The sequence below is a fragment of the Cavia porcellus genome, unplaced genomic scaffold (assembly GCF_034190915.1).
Source record: "Cavia porcellus strain 051 isolate PalLab524CR breed Dunkin Hartley unplaced genomic scaffold, mCavPor4.1 scaffold_25, whole genome shotgun sequence".
NCBI lineage: Eukaryota > Metazoa > Chordata > Mammalia > Rodentia > Caviidae > Cavia > Cavia porcellus.
Window position 1 is genome coordinate 28,172,506 of NW_026947508.1, and position 19,553 is coordinate 28,192,058.

General features: G+C 44.7%; 1 protein-coding gene across 4 annotated transcripts in view; it reads left to right on the plus strand.

The window, feature by feature from the left end:
• Positions 1-3,294: 3,294 nt before the first annotated feature.
• The window catches only part of LOC100726664 (argonaute RISC component 1), a 37,500-nt gene continuing 21,241 nt past the window's right edge, over positions 3,295-19,553 (plus strand). Inside the window, exons 1-11 of one of the 4 annotated variants that reach the window (XM_013153992.3) lie at positions 3,295-3,709; positions 9,559-9,742; positions 12,520-12,640; positions 13,078-13,259; positions 13,656-13,792; positions 14,019-14,153; positions 14,286-14,373; positions 14,965-15,112; positions 16,359-16,478; positions 16,814-16,945; positions 17,075-17,208. In XM_013153992.3, coding sequence (XP_013009446.1) covers positions 3,685-3,709; positions 9,559-9,742; positions 12,520-12,640; positions 13,078-13,259; positions 13,656-13,792; positions 14,019-14,153; positions 14,286-14,373; positions 14,965-15,112; positions 16,359-16,478; positions 16,814-16,945; positions 17,075-17,208 — 1,406 coding nt within the window. In that variant the 5' untranslated portion in view covers positions 3,295-3,684. Of the gene's footprint in view, positions 3,710-9,558; positions 9,743-12,519; positions 12,641-13,077; positions 13,260-13,573; positions 13,793-14,018; positions 14,154-14,285; positions 14,374-14,964; positions 15,113-16,358; positions 16,479-16,813; positions 16,946-17,074; positions 17,209-19,553 lie in introns of those variants that run through there. The other 3 variants (XM_003471377.5, XM_063236073.1, XM_063236074.1) reach the window with 3 other exon arrangements.

Sequence of the window (19,553 nt, forward strand, 5' to 3'; positions counted from 1 at the left end):
CATCATTTTACTTATTCTTTACTTTTTTTTTTTTTTTTTTTTTCTGGTACTGGGGATCGAACTCACGACCACCTGCTTGCAAGGCAGGTGCTTGTGCTGCAGAGCTAAATCCCCAGACCCTATTTATTCTTTAATTAATTAAGTTTATTGGTACATTTTAGGTATACATAATGATCACAATCATCATAGGGAATTTGTATCTAAACATGATATATCTTGATTCTTTTTTTTCCCTTCGCCTCAACCCTGCAGGAGTTTTGGCCCAGACAGGACACTGTAGCCGGTAAAGCCTCAGGCAGAACCAAGGAGCTTAATCTCCCCCACCCCTAGGAATTTACCTCTGGCGCCAAAAGAATACCAATGGGTTATCTGTGCATCCCTAATGTCACCTCAGGCTCTACCCCCAACCTAAACTGCATATACGCCTCCACTCCACGTGTTCCACAGAGAGATCGCCAACCCCAGGGGGAGATGCTGAGCCCCAGGGGGTGGGGTGGGGTCTCTCCCTGCAGTCTCAAAATAAAGGTCATTTATATTTCATATTTCTTATCTTTTCAGCTGCTGCCGGTCCCCCACAGTTCTATCAAACCTCTTTCCCTCTTTATTTTATAAAAGCTTTGTTTCCATTTTTTCCTTCTTTTTGCACTTTTTTCTTTTCCCTTCTTTCCATTTCTCCTCCCGCTTTCCTGGTTCCTCTTCCCATTTCAAGATTCTTTTCCTATTTCACAATATCTATTATACATTTTGGTCCTTATTTACATTATCAGTTTGTCACACCAGAGAAACAATGTGGTATTTACATGTGTGTCCAATTTATTTCACTTAAAGAATATCATCTCATGACCCATACCTTTAGCTATAATTGCCTCGTTTATCCATATATATATATATTGATACCAGGGATCAAATTCATGACCTCGTGCTTGCCAGGCAGGCACTTACACCTCTAAGCTAAATCCCTAGCCCAGTTTATCCTTTTTTTATGGTAGAGTAGGACTCCACTGTATAAAAACACCCCACATCTTCTTTACCCATTCATGAGTTGATGGGCAGTTGGGCTGTTTCCAAGATTTAGTTATTGCAGAATGTGCTGTGATAAACACGGGTGTGCATATGTGATATGATGCCTTTAATTCTTTCTGGAAATACCAAGAAGGAGAAGGGTACAATGGAGTCTCTAGTTCTACTTTTTGTGTGTGTGTACTAGGGATTGAACTCAGGACTCCGTGCTTGCAAGGCAGGTACTTAAGTTACTGAGCTAAATCCCCAGCCCCTCAGAAGTGTTTTTCTGAGCTGGGCTGTGGTGGCTCACGCCTGTAATCCCAGCACTTGGGAGGCTGAGGTGGGAGGATCATTGAGAGTTCTGAGAGTTGGAGACCAGCCTGGGCTACAGAGTGAGCTCAAGGCCAGCCTGAACTGCATAGTGAGACCCGGTCTCAAAAAAAGACAAAAACAAACAAAAAAACTAGAAGTGTTTTTCTGTTTGTTTTTTGGTACTGGGGATTTAAGTCATGAATTTGTACTTGCTAAGGTGCACTTATGCAGCTGAGGTGTACCTCTCACCCTAGAAGTAAGTGTTTTAACAAGCCCTCCAGGTGATTATATAGTTACTATTTGAGAAACAGCGAAGAGAAGCTAGACATGCTGTGTCGGAAATCAATCTTCTCATGGATAAGTATGAGTAAGTTTCCACAATCAGTTTCTGGTATTAAGTCAACCTCAAAAAAGGCATGATCCTAGCACTTGGGTAGGCTGAGGCAGTAGGATCTTTGCAAGTTTGAGGCCAGCCTGGGCTATATAGTGAATCCAGGAAGCCTGAAATACATAGTAACACCCTGTCTCAAAAAAAAAAAAATATGAATGAACACATGTAAATACCTATATGGGAGAGTGAAGCATAAGCAGTCAGTTTTTTGTTTTTGTTTTTGTTTTGAGACAATGTCTCACTGTGTAAGGCCTCAGATTGGTCTTGAAATCTTGAAACTGGTCTTGAAACTGTGTAGCTCAGACTGGCCTCAAACTCTGTGATCTTTCTACCTCAGCCTCCCAAAATGCTAGGGTTATAGGTATTTACCACTATATCTGGTTTATGGGTCTCTTACTGTCAATACTCTATCACTGCAGCAGACCAAATGGGAGGGATGTTTTCAGAAACTGAGAGACACAAGAAAGTTGGTGTGATATTTCTGGCAAGATACATCTGCACCAGCACAATAAGCCATCCAAAAAGAAGGGGGATCACATGAAAGCAGTTCAGAAATTAAATATGCCAAGACATGGTAATCAGTTTTATAGGGGAAAGGAGCAAAGGAGAAAGAGGAACTGTCATTTCCGGCTTGAAGATGCCATTTACTGAGATAGGACGCAAAGGACACAAGTACACACATATGTTTGTAGGAGGAAGATGAAGGTTTTGTTTGGTGTGGACTCTTTGAATTTGAGGTGCTAGGAGACTATTCAAATGGAGCTGTCCAGCAGACACTTGGAAATAAAGAGTTTGAGATGTGGCTGGAAGTACAAATTTGGACGGTTGAGCCATATAAATTGATGAGATCTTTGAGGGGGAGAATGAAGTAAATAGAGAACAGGGTTTGGAACTACAGTCAACATTTATCTAATAAGGCAAAAGCAGGAAGGCCTTTAAAGAAAACTGAAAAGGACTGAGGCATTAAGGAGACCTCAAAAATGCCCAAGCCCTGTAGAAATCTTATTTATTAATTTTTAAAAGGAGAGGGATAGTGTCAGATGTTGCAGAGAAAGAATTAAAAACTATTTTTTGAATTTTGGCACAAAAAGTCATTTAAATGACGTGGTGAGAGAAGCAGACTGACAGAATGCAGCTGTCAGGAGTAGAGTGAGAAAGTGGAGGCAGGTGCCTCCCAGGTCTTGCAGAGGTCTGTAGCCACACTGTGACATCTTCCAGGGTAGGCAGGGTCTCTCACATGTCTGTGGTCTCGGCGCCCAGCACCCGGCCTGGAAGAGAGGGTGGCGTCAGTGAGTTCGGTGACTAGGGACGGAGAAAGACTTCGCGGAGACAGTCTCTGCAGCCCAGGCTTGAAGGATGAGGGTGACTGGGAGGACAGGTGGGAGATAGGGCCCCTGGGAGAAGGGGTGCTGGAGCGTGAAAGGGTCTGGGAATGAGGCGGGGCTCTCCTGACTCGCGCGTGGCGCTGTGCGAAGGGTGGGGCTGTGTGTGGATTGGGAGGGACCTTTTTGGGGAAAAGACAGGGCCCGAGGTTGCAGCGGGGATGTTGCCCCGCCCTGCCCCACTTACGCCACTGCGCGGTTCCGTGGCGCTGCTACCGGAGCCCTCCCGCCGGCTGCACGGCGACGGGTGACCGCCAGGGGCCGCTGCCTCCGGTCCCCGCGCCCCCGCCCCTCTCCATTGGCCTTTGTTGCCGTCGGAGCGCCCCGCTTGACTCGTTCCCGTCCACCCCCTGGGCCTGGCGGTCGCGCCTGCGCACTGGCAGCTGGTCGGGCGCTCGTAGGGGGAGCTGCTGCAGGCTCCGCGGCGGCGGCGGCAGTGGCAACGGAGGCTGCGGGGGCGTCGGCGCGAGCGGCCGGGCTTGGGGGGGGAGCCGAGCCCGGCCCGGGAGTCCGAGCGGCGAGAGTGCGGGATCCCTAGGCCCTTCACGCTGGACCCCACCGTCTCTGGGCCGCCTGACCTCCGCACGGGTATATGGGATGGAAGCGGGACCCTCGGGAGCAGGTAAGGGCCCCCCGGGAGGGGGACGGTGCGTGTGCCAAAGACCCGGGAGGTTCCCGTGTAAGGAGCATGGTTCCAGAGTGAGGGAAGGGTACCTGGGTGAGAAGAGGGGTTCTTTTGGGATGGGGGCCCAGTTTAAAGGGGGCTGTGTGCAGTTCCGGGGAGAACCATGTGAGGAGAGCTCTGAGGTGGGGGCTGTTCGTCCAGGGAAGCTCTGTGCAGTCGTGGGGGTGAGAAATAACCAGGGAAAAGGCCTGAATGCACAGAAGGACTCTCGGAGATCAGGGAAGGCCTGCGGCGAGACCCGGCAGGTGGCAGGGGGCGGGCTCCAGGTGTCCAGGAGAGGTGGGGGCGACACAGATGGGTCTGAAGCTACCGCATGCCGGGGGCGGGGGCTCAGCCCGACTGGGCTGGACTAAGCTAATATCTCTTGGGAGAAGGCGCCAGAGCTGGGCTGTAAGCTCCGCCCCGGCTGAGCCTGACGCTGGGGCGAGGGTCAGGGGGCGGTGAGTTGGGGATCAGTCCTGGGATTCCCCCGGGGGAGGCCGGGGAGCCTGAGTGGTGGCCTTGGAGCATGCGCAGAGGTGGCAGCTGGAAGGGGCTGCCCGACGTGGTGGGGGCGTGGCTGCCTGAATACCCCTGTTTCTCCTTCGCCCGTTTGGGTTTGGAAAATGGAGCGCGCTGCTGAGGTGCGTTCTGTGTGAGGTTATACTGGCCGTGCACAGGTGGAAAGCGCCCCCTCCTCTCTCTTGGGGACTTGAAGGCAGTCAGCTACAATTTGCCAAGAATGGGTTGAGGTAAACTGCCAAAGTGCCTTTTTCTGCCACATGAGGAGAGACTGGGACCGAAGCCATGTTTGGGGGGCGGGTACTCCCTGAAGATAGGCTTCTGGGAAAGGTGTTGGTTACTGAGGAATCAAGGATAAGACTAATTTGCAAGTTTCTGGTCCTATTCAGACGGAAGCTTTTAATACAAGCGTAATGACTTTTCCCTTGGAATTGTCTCTTGAAGTTACAGACTAATCTCTATATCTGAATTTTTTATGGTTCTTTTCTCTCAGTGGGTATCTTTTCGTTTGCATCTTTACTCCCCGTCACAGAAACAGTGACGGATATGCCATTAAATTTCCGAAGCTAGTCTGATACAAATAAATGTGTGTGTGTGGGTTAGGATGGGCTTGTAGAGTTGGCTCTGGCGTGTTACAGGTTATAGCCCTATTTTCTTCTTATTCACAGATAGTAAGGAAAAAAGGAACTAAAAGGAGAAACTTAGGCAGGCTTGCCCAAAGGCAGACCTCAGGATGGGTTGCTGGCTGGAAGTACCTCTTGTATCCTAGGTCTCTTACCCTATGATGGATGGAACAGTGTAGATTCAGGAATCCTTTCGGACATCTCTTAACACCTCTTCCATTTGGTTTGGGCACAGGAATAGGATTTCTGTTTGGGACATGAATTTCATCATTTTTCTGATGGAATAATCTGTGTCTTTCTGATCAGATCTAATACCTACCCCCTCCCAAGAATGGCTCCTAACAAGTCTTAAGTCTTTCAGTGAGTGATCTATAAGTACTACTTTTCATGAAACAAAAATAACCTTTATAGCAGGATTTAGTGGCATATGCTTGTAATCCTAGCACTTTTTTTTTTTTTTTTTTTTTTTTTGTCTTTTTCATTTTTATCGGTACCGGGGATCGAACTCACGACCGCCTGTTAGCAAGGCAGGTGCTTATGCCGCTGAGCTAAATACCCAGCTCCCAATCCTAGCACTTTGAGAGAAGCTGAAGCAGCAGGATCACAAGTTTGAACCCAGCCTGGACAACTTAGTCAGACTCTGTGTCAAAATAAAAAAGGGCTAAAGGTGTAGCTCAATATAAGGCCCTGGGTTCAGCTACCAGTAAGTACAAAACAACTAGAACAAAACAACCTATAAAGGTTTTATAGATACTGTGGTAGAGTACATGGTTAAGCTGACTTCAGTGCCAGCTACTTTTTCTTTCTCTCCATCCCTGGAAAGCATCAGGAATATAGCTCAGTGACACAAGTTCCTCCTGCCTGGCAAGTGCAAGGTCCTGAGTTTGATTCCTGGTACAAAAAAAAAAAAAAAGAAGTCTACTCTCCATCATTGGAACTCAGTTTTCTGGGCTGGTGGGCTGGAGATATTTTCCAGTAAACTGTGGACTAGAATATAGTGAATAGGCCAGGCATGGAGGCTCATGTTTGTAATACCAGGACTCTTGAGGCAGAGTCATGAGAGGATTGTTGTGAGTTCAAGGCCATGCCAAATTGCTGCATATGGAAACCCGGTCTCAAAACAAAACAATAGAATGGATAGGTCATTAAAGTCCAGATGGATTGCTGTGAGGAAATAGTACCTTTTCCAGACTAGTGATTTTATTTTGATGAATTCCCAATGGGCTCTGGAGTGATGAAAAAAATGGACTTTTTTGTTTATTACAAGAAATAGTCTTTTAAGGGAGGTGCTGGAGTTTGGTATCTATAGTTAGGTGTAGTTTAGGGAAAAGCCTAATGGAACATCATAGTATGTAATTAAATTTTATTCTGGCAGTTTCTGATGGAGAGACTCCTTAACTGCCTCCTTATTGTACTAGGTCTATTGTTCTCTTACAATTGGTGTCCTGAGGAGGCCCAAGGACAATGTGCCAAACTAAGGTGTTGTTGCCTATGTCCAGGTATGTCTTCTTTGCACAGGTGTGTTTCAGGCATACATACCAGACCAGGAGCTCCCTGAAGGTAGAAATAGGATGTGACATACTATATCTATGCAATCAACAATTGCCTACTGTGAGTCCTGACACAAAATATTTGTTAATTGAAGCAAACCACATGCAGTATGAACAGTTAAGCTCACATGTGCATATTTAATAATTTATGTGTACTCATGCAGGTATTTAATAATTTGTAGACAAGTACCTACCGTTTTGTTGAGATTGGCCTCTAGTCTTTGTTTACCCACCTCCTAACCTAGCCCTTGAGTTCAAGTCTTTTGAATAAGCTTTGTGGGTCCTTGGGAGGTCTGTGGGCCTCTAAACTGCAGGGAAGGAATCCTAAGCTAGGGCTGTTACTTTTCCTTCTCTGTACTGGTTAGGAATGGGGCGAGGGGGGAGTGTCCTATTCAGGGCCCCTCCCTCCAGTTTTTGTCTGCAGGGAAGGGCCCCGCCCCTTCCCCCTAGGCCAGAGCTTTGTCCTCTGTGCTGGGGCCCTCATCTGCATCACAAAGTGACCGTCTGTCCCTGTCTGGATTTGAAGGGAAGTGTCTCCCTTTTCTCAGACTAAAAGCTGGGGGCAGGGTGGGGCTGGAGAGGGGAGAGACTTTGTACAGCTGTGAAGCTTTGGGGGTGGGGTATAGAACAAGAGAGAGATTCTCTCTTCTGCCTGCATTGCTTAGTTTGGAGATAAGTAAGGGTATAGGTTCCCCTGTTTTCCCAAAGCCTCCTTGGAGAGAGTGATGGTCTAAAGCTGAGTCTGGCATGTTGTCCTATTTCTAGGAAAGAGAAGGCGTTGAGGCTAGTGTTTCTCCCATCCCCCAGCATTGCTACCCAGCCACCAGCTCTAGGGGAATGTCTTTCTTCAAGACCCCAAATGACTGTTCAGCCCGGGAGGCTAAGGAGATGAACGGAATCTAAGAAGTTGGTAGGGAGAAAGGTGTCTTTTTATGTCTTGTACCTTAAGGGTACAAGTCCTGTGCAGGGCTTATGATAGTTTCTGGGCAGCTGCAGGTGTTCATATGTTTGTGTGTTTTAGTGCTGTATCTGCATACTGAGTATCTGCACACTGAGTATGGCTGTGTGCACTAGGCCTGGGAGATTCAGCAATGACCAGGGCACTTAGGGTCTTTGCCTTTGAAGAACCTGGCTGAGGGCAGTGAGGGTAAGGTAAATTGTCAAGGTCTAGACATGCTTGGATATGTGTGACAGGGATGTATGTTTGTATGTTTATGTCTGCCTTTGACTTTGTGTTAAATTTCTGCCCATCTCTTTCTGGGGTAAGTGGCCAGGTGTGAATTACTAGTCTTCCACCTCCTTACATAGCTGAGGCCTTTTCCCTCCAGCCTGGGCCTCCCTTTCCCTGTCCTCAGAGTGGGGCTGGACTTGACAGGTGGTTAGAAGGAGACCTCACTGTTAACTCTGGGAGGGATGCCCTCCCACAAATGGCTCTGACCTCTTCCTGACCCCCCAGCTGAAGATATACCCCATCCCCCCAGTCTGTGTGTCTGTGTAAGCAGAACTCTAGTAATGGAGGTTCTGGGCTGTTTTATCCTTCTCTCCTCCCACCTGGGCTGGTCCTCTTCTGTCAAGAACAATAGTAACTGAGGACAAAGGCTTCTCTTAGGCTGTTTCCCTCCCCCACCCACCACCCACCTAGAAAAGAAGCCTGGGGGCAGCAACCCCACTGGCCCAGCCCTACCCCTTTCCCAAGGGCCCTCTCTGTCTTGAAATTGATCCCTTTTACTGTCTGGACCCTCTATGGGAGGATTTGTGGAGCATGGAAATTCGAATCTTGCATTCTCTTTCTCAGAGCCAATGCATTCTGGTGGGTGACTGTCTTTCCCAAGGCCCATAGCTCTTTATTTATTCAAACTTTTTCTTTATTGTCTCCTCAGTTACAACTTTTTTTCCCCTTCTTTTTGCCCTATCGCACAACTCTAACCTATCTTGCCCTGTTCTTTAGTTCAAGCCTCTCCTCAACTCCTTGGCCAATTCAAGCCCTTTTCTGTTACAGTTTTTAGTTCCGGCCTCTGCTGTGGTCCCTTATTTCAGCCTGTCTGCCTAGTCTCCCAACATTATCCTTTTAGCACTTTCTCCAGCTTTAGCCATTCATTGGCCTTATTTTTGTCTCAAACATTGCTTCCATTCTCCCAGCCTGGCCTTTTATTTACCTTCTTTGGTATACTGGTGATGGAACCTACAACCTTTACAGTGAGCTACATCTCCAGCCTTTTTTATTTTTTGAGACAGGGTCTCACTGAGCCACTAAAGTGCCCAGGCTGAGCTGTGACTTGCTGTCCTGCCTCTCCCTCACAATCATGCCTGGGATTACATGCCTGGGATTACAGGCATGTGTCGCTCTGTCTGGCTTCAGCCTGACCTTCTTTAGATCTCCCTCCTGTGTGCATCACAGAGGAACATCAAGATGATGGCAGTTGTGTGTTCAGGATAGTGATGAGGGGAGTAAGCATCCAACCTGCAGACAGTAGAATATTTTCAGACTGCTAGATACCTGGGCCTTATAGATATCTTTTTTTTTTTTTTTTTTTTGTATTTTTACCAGAACCAAGGATCGAACTTACAACCACACGCTTGCAAGGAAGGCACTTATGCCACTGAGCTAAGTCCCCAGGCCCCCTTATAGATGTCTTAATTTAATAGAAGGAAGAAAGGCTTTTTGTTACTGAAAGCCAGATTTACTTCTTCACTTAACATGCAATGAGAACTTGCTACTTTGATGGCCACCAGTTCCCATGCTCTGCTTTGCGGTAACAAGTCTTGTAGCACAGCACTGTATGGGACCCATCCTGGATACCCTCCTAGCATTGGGATTCTAACTTCTAGGAAAAATTCTCTAATTAAAAAAAGAACTTCATACTTGTTTATCTGAATTTAAGGTAGGCATTTTTCTAACCAAAGAGAGGTTTCAAAACAAAAACAAAACTCCAAAAATGCATAAGCCTGGGAATGTGTGAGCAAAGGGAACCCTTCAGCTGGGTTGGGAAGAGGAAAGAGGCTTCCTCTATACTCAGCTTTGGTGTTTTGGGAGGCCTTGTGCCTTCTCTGATCAGAGTAGTTAGGAGATTGTCAGACACTGTCCTCATTGACCTCTTTTTTTGTTTTGTAGCTGCGGGCGCCTATCTGCCCCCCCTGCAGCAGGTATTCCAGGCACCTCGTCGTCCTGGCATTGGCACTGTCGGGAAGCCAATCAAGCTCCTGGCGAATTACTTTGAGGTGGACATTCCTAAAATCGACGTCTACCACTACGAGGTGGACATCAAGCCAGATAAGTGTCCCCGCAGAGTTAACCGGTAAGTGATGCACATAGATGCCACCAAATCCATGAGACTTGACTTTCCTTGACTTTCCTGAATCTTTTCAAAAAAGAGCCAGGAAGGTTAAAGAGCAGCTAGTAGAGATTTTTATAACCAAATCTGAGAAAACTTTTGAAGAGGAGATGTCAGGCGAGAACAATAAATGTTTAGAGGAAATAATTGGTGGCTCTTGCCAGAGAAATTTCATTAGAGCAGTTGGTTAACCTAAATGCCTTGAGTAGGATAAATGGAAGGTAATATTGTAGGAATGGTGAGAGCAGGTAGCTTTTTCCAACTACTTTGGCAGTGTAAGGGGGAGACAGAGACTATGTTGGCTGGAAAGGACCAGCAGTAGTGCTTCACACATTTCAGTTCTTCATGAAATGAATAAATGAAGAGTTTCTAAAAAAAAAAAAAATTTCTGTGAGACACAAGTATGTTTACAGAAGCAAGAGAAGGACCTAGTAAAGGAGAGGTTAAAGGTTAAAGGAGAGATTAGAGATGGACTAAATGAGAGAGAGACATTCTCTGCTGAGGTAGGAGAACTTTGCAGAATGCATAGAGGGATTAGCTTTAGAAGAAGTGATATTTCTTTCTACAATTATTTTATTAATTGAAAATCTTATGCACAGTATAAAAAATACAAGAATTACAAAAACGAGCGGTATTGGGCTGGGGATTTAGATCAGCAAGTACAAGTACCTGCTGGGCAAGTGTGAAGTTGTGAGTTTGATCCCTGGTACCAAAAAAAAAAAAAAAACCAAACACCCAAACAAAAAAAACGCAGTAGTGAAAAATATCCCCCCCTCTTTTTTTTTTTTTTTTTTTTTTTTTGGTGCTGAGGATCAAACTCATGACATGGCTTTTGCCAAGCAGGTGCTTATGCTGTTGAGCTAAACCCCCAGCCAATAACTCCTTATTATCCTGGTCCTTGGACGCATTAATTTGTTATTCTTGAGTATGTTTCCAGATATTTTTCTTTGCATATGCGAGCATATATGCACATATAATATTTTTAAAACATAAAATCTGGGTCTTTTGTATCCAGTTCTATACCTTGCATTTTTCTACTAAATCATATATTTTGGAAAGCAGTACATAAGAGTTCTATAGGGTATGTCTCTTTCCTTTAGTTTATTATTATTATTACTTTTTGTACAGTGCTATAGATTGAACCCAGGACCTCTGATAGTTCCATAGATATGCCATTGAATGGCCATATTTAACTTTCATAAATCTATTGAGAAAAATGTAGGTTGATTTTTAAATTGCTATAGAAATGAAAATGTATTGAATATTATGTATACATATGTATTTACATTCAAGTATATCTCCCGGATTGAAATTATTGTTATTTTTTGTGCCGGGGATTGAACTCAGGACCTCGCATTTGCCAAGCAGGCACTTATGCCGCTAAGTTAAACCCTCAGCTGGAGTGAAATTATTAACATAGTACTTTTTTTTTTTTTTGTACCGGGAATTGAACTCATGACTTTGTACTTGCCAGGCAGCACTTAAATATAGTACATTTTAAAATATTAAAATATTGTCAGTGTTTGTCCCATCAGCACAGTATCATAGCACTTGTTCCTTATACTTGCATCAGATTTTTTTTTCTGATAAGTAGATAAATATATCTTAGTCTAATTTAAAATTATATTTCCCTAATGATGTTGAATATATTTTCATATGTTTAAAAATATATGAAAAGGGCATTTCAAATGAGAGAGGAAGGTGGGAGGAAAAGACGCGTGCGTATAACCTGGAACTCAAGGGTAGCCTTTTCTACTATAACGTGCTCTTTTCAGAGATACTAGGCATTGAAACTGTGTGTGTACTTAGAGTTTCTCCTGATGTACCTTTTTTGGTGGTGGTGGGGTAAATATGGGGAATTGAATCCAGAGCTTTGTGCTTGTTAATTGTTAGGCAAGCACTGTACCACTGAGCTATATCCTTTGACTTTTAAAGTTTTTTTTATTTTAAAATGAGATCTCACTGAATTACTTAGTATGGCTTTGAACTTGTGATCCTCTGGCCTCAGTCTTCTAAATCACTGGGATTAATTACAGTCTGTGTCACCACATCCAGCTCTAACGTACCTTTTGGAGGGTACTGTATGCTATAGTACTCGAGAACTTTGGTTTAGAAAGTGGACACTCAGATAGTTGGATGGGCTGGGATTTTGAAAGAATGATAGATGCTCTTGATCTGAGAAGCAGAGGACAAAAAGTAAAATCAAGGAAGAGGTCATAGTGTAGAGAAAATAGGGTGTTGGGACTAAAGGCTTTCGACAAGTAAGGTTTTTCTACAGTTTGTTCATATTCCAGTTCAGATCTCTTCCCTTTGTACTTTTTTTGCTTATCAGATTAGGGGTTGGAGAGTGGAGCAGCCTGGGTTCTGGCCAGACACTGTTATCAAGCCTTTCTTTCCTCAGATTCCCTTTTTCTCAGGAGGCACTCATACCCAGTATTGCAGGTCGCTTAGAGCTTTGGTGATTTTAGGACCAGCAACATCTGATCCAGCATCTGATTTAAGACCACTAAATATATTAGAAATATGAAATATCAGGCTGTATTCTAAATCTGCTGAATCAGAAGCACATTTTAATAATACCACCAAATGATTTATGGGAATGAGGTGTCACACATACTACCAAAGACTATATTCACTAGGATTGAATATAGTAGATGAGACATTTCCTGGACATTGAGTTACTTTCAAAAGCTTGCAGTGGTAGTCTCAACTTTCATAAGCCACTCTCTTGTGCTCCACAGGGAAGTGGTGGAATACATGGTCCAGCATTTCAAGCCTCAGATCTTTGGTGATCGCAAGCCTGTGTATGATGGAAAGAAGAACATTTATACTGTCACTGCCCTGCCCATTGGCAATGAACGGGTAAGGCTAGGAGTTAGGCTAGGCCTGTGTTGGGTCTGGAATGGAGCAGAGCTCCTATTAGTCCATCTGGAGTCTAGTATTCCAAAGATGCTTTTTATCTTTTGTGCTGAGAAAGTATGTTTTAGGATTAGAAGTGGATAAATGCTTATATTTATTTACCCTATCATGTGTCTATCCCCTAAATAGACTGAGATTAGACATAAAACAGTCCTAAAGAACCTCCTACTAGGGTGAGGGGGACAGAACCACTGTTTCAAAGTAACTAGAAACTAAAGGTTGGATTTACTCTTGGGTTATTATTGTGTGTCCCTATAGATTTTAAGGAGCAGATTCTTGGCAAGTTTATGGTTGAGGGAGGCATTTGGGGTAAGGCAGGGGATACTGGTCTGTGGAAAAGTTACAGCAGTCTTTCACTTTTTTCTCTTACCCTTCTAAAGGTCGACTTTGAGGTGACAATCCCTGGGGAGGGGAAGGATCGAATTTTTAAGGTCTCCATCAAGTGGCTAGCCATTGTGAGCTGGCGTATGCTGCATGAAGCTTTGGTCAGTGGCCAGATCCCTGTTCCCCTGGAGTCTGTGCAAGCCCTGGATGTGGCCATGAGGCATCTGGCATCCATGAGGTATGGAGTGTAGTTAGTAGTACGTGGGCTACTAGTGTTGGCACAACTGTTGGGTGGGGGGAAGGGCACATATATTAAGAGCCACAGTGTGCTATTGCAAAAAAAAAAGAAAGTTTTTTGAAGCCCTACCATATGCCAGGCAAGTATGCATATACATTTAGGTATATAAAGCCTTGGCCCTGTCCTTAGACACTTTTTGACCTTGCCCTATCTGTGCCTGCAGGCAGAAAAATAGTAGAGACTTTCACAAGGTCAGTCATGTAACCAGTAAAGGATCAGAGCTGGCATTAAAGCCCTGGTGTCCTGCCTTCCAGGCCAGGGCTCCTACGTGCCCAGGATGCCTCACAGGGTGGGGGCCTGTGCCCGAGGGACCAGTTCTCTGCCTGTCCCTGCCAGGTACACCCCTGTGGGCCGCTCCTTCTTCTCACCGCCTGAGGGCTACTACCACCCGCTGGGGGGTGGGCGCGAGGTCTGGTTCGGCTTTCACCAGTCTGTGCGCCCAGCCATGTGGAAGATGATGCTCAACATTGATGGTGAGTGGGGAGAGCCGTGGAGTCAGGGGCACCCTAAATCCAGTAACCACACTCCCAGCCTTGCCCCTCCCAGCTCTGCAACCACACTCCTGGTCTAATTCCTCTAGCCTTCGCACCCCTTGTCCCCATCCCAGTCCCCTAGGAGAAAAAGGGTATAAATTTCAGTGCCTTCATTTATTCTGGAAGACAGAATCTAAGCTGAGCTGTCCCTACCCTGTCCCTACAGTCTCAGCCACTGCCTTCTACAAGGCACAGCCAGTGATTGAGTTCATGTGTGAGGTGTTGGACATCAGGAACATAGATGAGCAGCCTAAGCCTCTCACGGACTCCCAGCGTGTTCGCTTTACCAAGGAGATCAAGGGTGAGGACCAAACCAGGTGGGAAAAGGAAATTGCTGCTTTTTCAGTCCTAATAGGAAATACTTTTGGGAAAGGCCAAGCCTGGGCACATAAGCAACTTATTCCAACCCTGACAAGTTGTGTGTTTATCTCAGGCCTGAAGGTGGAAGTGACCCACTGTGGACAGATGAAGAGGAAATATCGTGTGTGTAATGTTACCCGACGCCCTGCTAGCCATCAGACGTAAGTTGGCTGGGTTGCTGAGCCATACTCCATTGGTGGAAGAGGGCTGAGATTTCAAACACAGTTCCCCTGACCCTGAGAGTGAACCTTGGGCTGGACCTGGGTTTTAAAAATAGCTGTGAGAATTTGGCATCTCTTTTCCCAACCTTCCTATATCTATTGATTGTCTCTGTAGTTTTACTTTGTTAATGATTTTCTTTCCTCCTTGGGCCTTTACTGTACAAGAGGTTCCACTGATTCTTGTTACAGTTCTGAAAACATTAGAATCTTTGAATTTATTCTTCCTTCTAAAAAAAAGAAAGCCAGCTCACTAATTCTGTCTTCCTTCTTGGCTGCTGGCTATGCTGGACTATGAATACCTATCCTTTGTTAGGTTTTCTGCTTATCAGCAGAAATACACATGAGTCTGATACTGTCCTAACTGTGGTGGGCCTTGCCAGTCAAATCTTCAACTTCTTGTATTACCTGCTTTCCCCATGAGTGGCAGTGGGTAAAGGTATTGGTAGGATAACACAGAAGTCTGAGGCTTTCCATAGGACTGCAGAGCTAGGATTGAATGCTAGGTTAAGACGTGTTCCTTCCTCCAAACAGGTTTCCCTTACAGCTGGAGAGTGGACAGACTGTGGAGTGCACGGTGGCACAATATTTTAAGCAGAAATACAACCTTCAGCTCAAGTATCCCCATCTTCCCTGCCTGCAAGTTGGCCAGGAACAAAAACATACCTACCTGCCTCTAGAGGTGAGGCTGCCAAGTATAGCTTGGCTGGGAAATAGGCATTGTACAAGGACATGATCATCCGAGGTCTGTTGAATCATTTGTATTCTCTCATAACTCATTTCGAAATTTGGAAAATAGACCTTCTGAGAAGGTCTGATGTAGTTTTCCTGTGAACTATAGGGCTCACTCTTAAGTGTTAAATTCTTTTCTCATCCCAGTCCCATTCTTATGTTCTTCCAGGGCTGTTAGCAAAAGGGTAAGATATATTTACTATTTAATAAATAACCAGTTCATTAGGACACATTTCAAATATTTACACTCATGTTCTCTTAATTTCTCTTTTCCAGCTATCTGGAATTAAGACTCGTGTTTGACTTAGAGATACAAGTGTGCCTTATTCCATAGGAAGTGGAAACCTGGCATGGTGGCACACCTGTGATGCCAGCACTTGGTAGGCTAAAGCAGGAGGATTGCTGTGAATTCAAGGACAGCCTGGGCTACATTAGCAAGTTAAAGGCCAGTCTGGGCTACATAAAGAAACCCTGTCTCCAAAAAAAAAAAAAAAGGAGATGAATATTACCTACAATGTAAATTCTGTTTTCCCAGTGGTTAATATGTTTTGTTTTGTTTTTTTTTTCTTTTTAATTGGTACCGGGGATCGAATTCATGACCACACACTTGCAAGGCAGGTGCTTATGCTGCTGAGCTAAATCCCCAGTCCCCGGTATGTTGTTTTTTTTTTTTTTTTTTTTTTTTGTCTTTTTCATTTTTATTGGTACGGGGATCGAACCCACGACCGCACACTTACAAGGAAGGCACTTACGCCGCTGAGCTAAATTCCCACCCCCTTAAGTGATTTATTTAATTAATCTCCATACATCAGTGAGATTGTTACTTATTTTCCTCATTTAACATGAGACCTGATTGCAGATCTGCCTTTTGTTTTGCACATGAATATTTTTTTTGTTTGTTTTTGAGACTGGGTCTTAGAGTATAGTCCAGGCTGGCTTTGAACTTGCATTGTAGCCCATGCTGGCTTTGAACTTTTGATCCTTCTGCCTCAGCTTCCCAATTACTGGGATTACAGGCACCTACCACTACACCAGGCTTCACATGGATATTTTCTGGGTTATATAACAAGTCAAACTTGAGACCATACTGATGCACAAGGGATTCTCTAGTCCCTTCCTTATGGTTGACAGCTAAGGTCTCTTTATAGGATGCACCATACTTGAGCTAGAGTTACCTGTCTCTCTCATTTCCTCAGGTCTGTAATATTGTAGCTGGGCAGCGCTGCATTAAGAAGTTGACTGACAACCAGACTTCAACCATGATAAAGGCTACAGCTAGGTCAGCTCCAGACAGACAGGAGGAGATCAGCCGCCTGGTCAGTGGAGCTGTTGAGGATACACGTTCATTTACTCAGCCATTGGGGTGTTTAGTAGCACTGATGCTTTCTTTGAGTCTGGGTTTGTTGCCTGGGACCCCACAGGGATGTTCTTCTGTCTTGACCCTTTAGTTACTTTTGCTTCTTCCTTGTCCTTCCTATATAACTTCCCTGTGTTATGTACCCCACTTCCTTTGTAGTCTACTTTCCACTGCTTTCTAGGGCCATTTCTTGACAACTTCAGCTTCTCTTTAGGGCTCTTTCCTTGGGACCTAGAGGGTGTGTAATACTGCCATGCTGCTGCCCTCCTGAGATCCTCTTAATTTGCCTTGCAGATGAAGAATGCCAGCTACAACCTAGATCCCTACATACAAGAATTTGGAATCAAAGTGAAGGATGACATGACGGAGGTGACAGGGCGAGTGCTGCCGGCGCCCATCTTGCAGTACGGCGGCCGGGTGAGCAGGGTCAGGGCCAGACAACATCTCTGGGGCATAAGTGGGTGGTTGGGTTACACAGCTAGGGGCTTTTTGCTTCCTACCTACCTACCTGGCTCTACTGAGGCTCACCTGGGTGCACCCTCTGCCTATCTCCAGAACCGGGCCATTGCCACACCCAACCAAGGTGTCTGGGACATGCGGGGAAAACAGTTCTACAATGGTATTGAGATCAAGGTCTGGGCCATCGCCTGCTTCGCTCCACAAAAACAGTGTCGAGAAGAGGTGCTCAAGTAAGGAGCATTGGGTGTAGGGGTGGGAAAGATCCCAGGGATGCTGCCCACTCCAGCACACAGGGGTCCAGACTGATCTGTAGTCTGCTCTGTCTTCTCCCTGGTTGCCTTGCCTTTATTTTTAATTTTATTTTTATTTTTATTTTAATAGTACTGGGAATCAAACCTAGGACCTCATGTATGCTAGGCAAGCACTTTAGCCCTCTACACTTGAGCTTTGTCATTTGTGGCTCAGATGTCTATCTGGTCATTTTTTGTCCATCTGTGGTCAGGAGACTTTTATTTTATTTATTTATTGTCTTTTTCCTTTTTATCGCTACCGGGGATCGAACTCACGACTGCCTGCTTTCAAGGCAGGTGCTTATGCCACTGAGCTAAACCCCCAGCTCCAAGAGACTTTTAATAAAGAGCCATTATCAGGGATGATTTTGAGGCATAAATCTCCTAACGGAGGTATGAATTATCATTACTGTTATTATCACTGATAATAAACAGTAACAGTGAAGACTGCAGTGTTTGTGCCAACTTTGAACTTACTTAGGCTTTATTCCTTCATTTCATATCAGAGAGTAGGCAATGATATTTTCATTTTCAGGAGACCGTGGCTCAGAAAGTTCAAAAGTTTGACCATCTAAAAATGCCAGAGTTGGGATCAAATTAGATCTGAGCTTCAAAATTTGTTTTTCTCATGGGACACAAAAAAAGAGCAACTCATTTAGGTGGTTCACTGATCTGTCTTCTGTGCGTGAAACTTGCTCAGTTGGGTGCAGATGACCTGAATCAGATGAGTTGTAAGAGCCTCTGCACCATTATACCTGAAGGGCTAGGGGTTGTGATAAAATCAAATGGCTTAAAGACACTGGTGAGGGAAATAACGACTTCAGTGAGTGAGTGAGGAAGTGAGAAAGTCACTGTACCTTCCCCTACAGTCTTTCTTGTTTTTAAACAGTTTTGAGATCTATTCAATAAAACAGTACAGAATACACCTAATTTAAAAAGAAATGAAACAAAACAAAACCCTCATCCGTATTTATAGTTCCTTGTTTTCTGGTACCTTTTGCTGTGGTAGCTGTCTATATGTACAGTGAAGGCATTGTGTGCTCTGGGGGGAAGGAGTCAGTGAGTTGACTGCTTTGGGTAATGAAGAGGATAATGAAGAGGAGACAGTGCCCAGGTGGTTCAGCTGGTCTTTTGAGTTTTTGTAAAAAAATATTTCTTGCAGCTTCTAATGGACCTAGCAGCTCTAGACCCTGCTTTTTTTTTTTCTTTTTTTGTCATTTTCCTTTTTATCGGTACCGAGGATCAAACTCACGACTGCCTGCTTGCAAAGCAGGCGCTTATGCCACTGAGCTAAATCCCCAGCCCCTTAGACCCTGCTCTTTCCCATCTCCTCTGTTCCTGTGTTTCCCAGTTGAATACCACAACCATTAAAAATTACAGTTTCTGTTAAATAGGTTTTTTTATTTGGCAGGGGTTCCTCTTTTCTGGGTTCTTTGGCTGTTTAACCCCATTTAGGCTCAGATGACTTGTGCTTGGCTTGGCACTGGATGGCTGTCCTTTAGAAATATTAGAAGGGCTCCTAGCTCTTTGCCTTTGTACCATAGCATCTTATGGTACCTCTATTGTTTATGTGCTTCTCGTTCCCGTGTCCTTTTTTTTTTCCTCCTTTAGATACAGGGTCTTACTATGTAGTTCAGGTTGAACTTCATTATGTAGCCTCAAATTTGGGGTAATCCTCCTGCCTCAGCCTCCTGAGTGCTGGGATTATAGGTTTTTTTTTTTTTTTTTTTTTAAATCTTTCCTTGCTGTGCAGTTCAGGCTGGCCTTGAGTTCACTTTGTAGCCTAGGCTGGTCTCAAATTTGCAAAGATCCTCTTACCTCAGCCTCTTAAGAGCTGGGATTATAGGGGTGTACCACCATGCCTGTTTCATGTTTTTTTTAAGCAATCTATTTTGGCCATTTTGGGATATCAGGAACTAGTCAAACTAGAATCTCAGGCTTGGAAGGGATTAGTTTGTTGGGCATTCCTTTCTCCCAGTGACTGCTAGATGTAAGTGATAAGATTACAGCTTGTCCATCTGGATCAGTGGTATTCAGATATGTGTTTCTAGGCTAAAGATAAGGATTTCTGAGTCTTCAATAGCAGTGGATACAATTGTTCAGGGAGAATGGCATAGTAAGTAGAGGCTAAAAATAGAACTCAGAAACTGGAAAATAACCCTACCGAAGCCTCCAAGTGTGGAAGGATAGGATACAGAGCACAGAGCATGGTATTCTTTTGACTAAGAACTAGAGGCATGAAGGTTGAAGAATTGAAAAGACTGGTGTTTGGAGATGAATAGTGA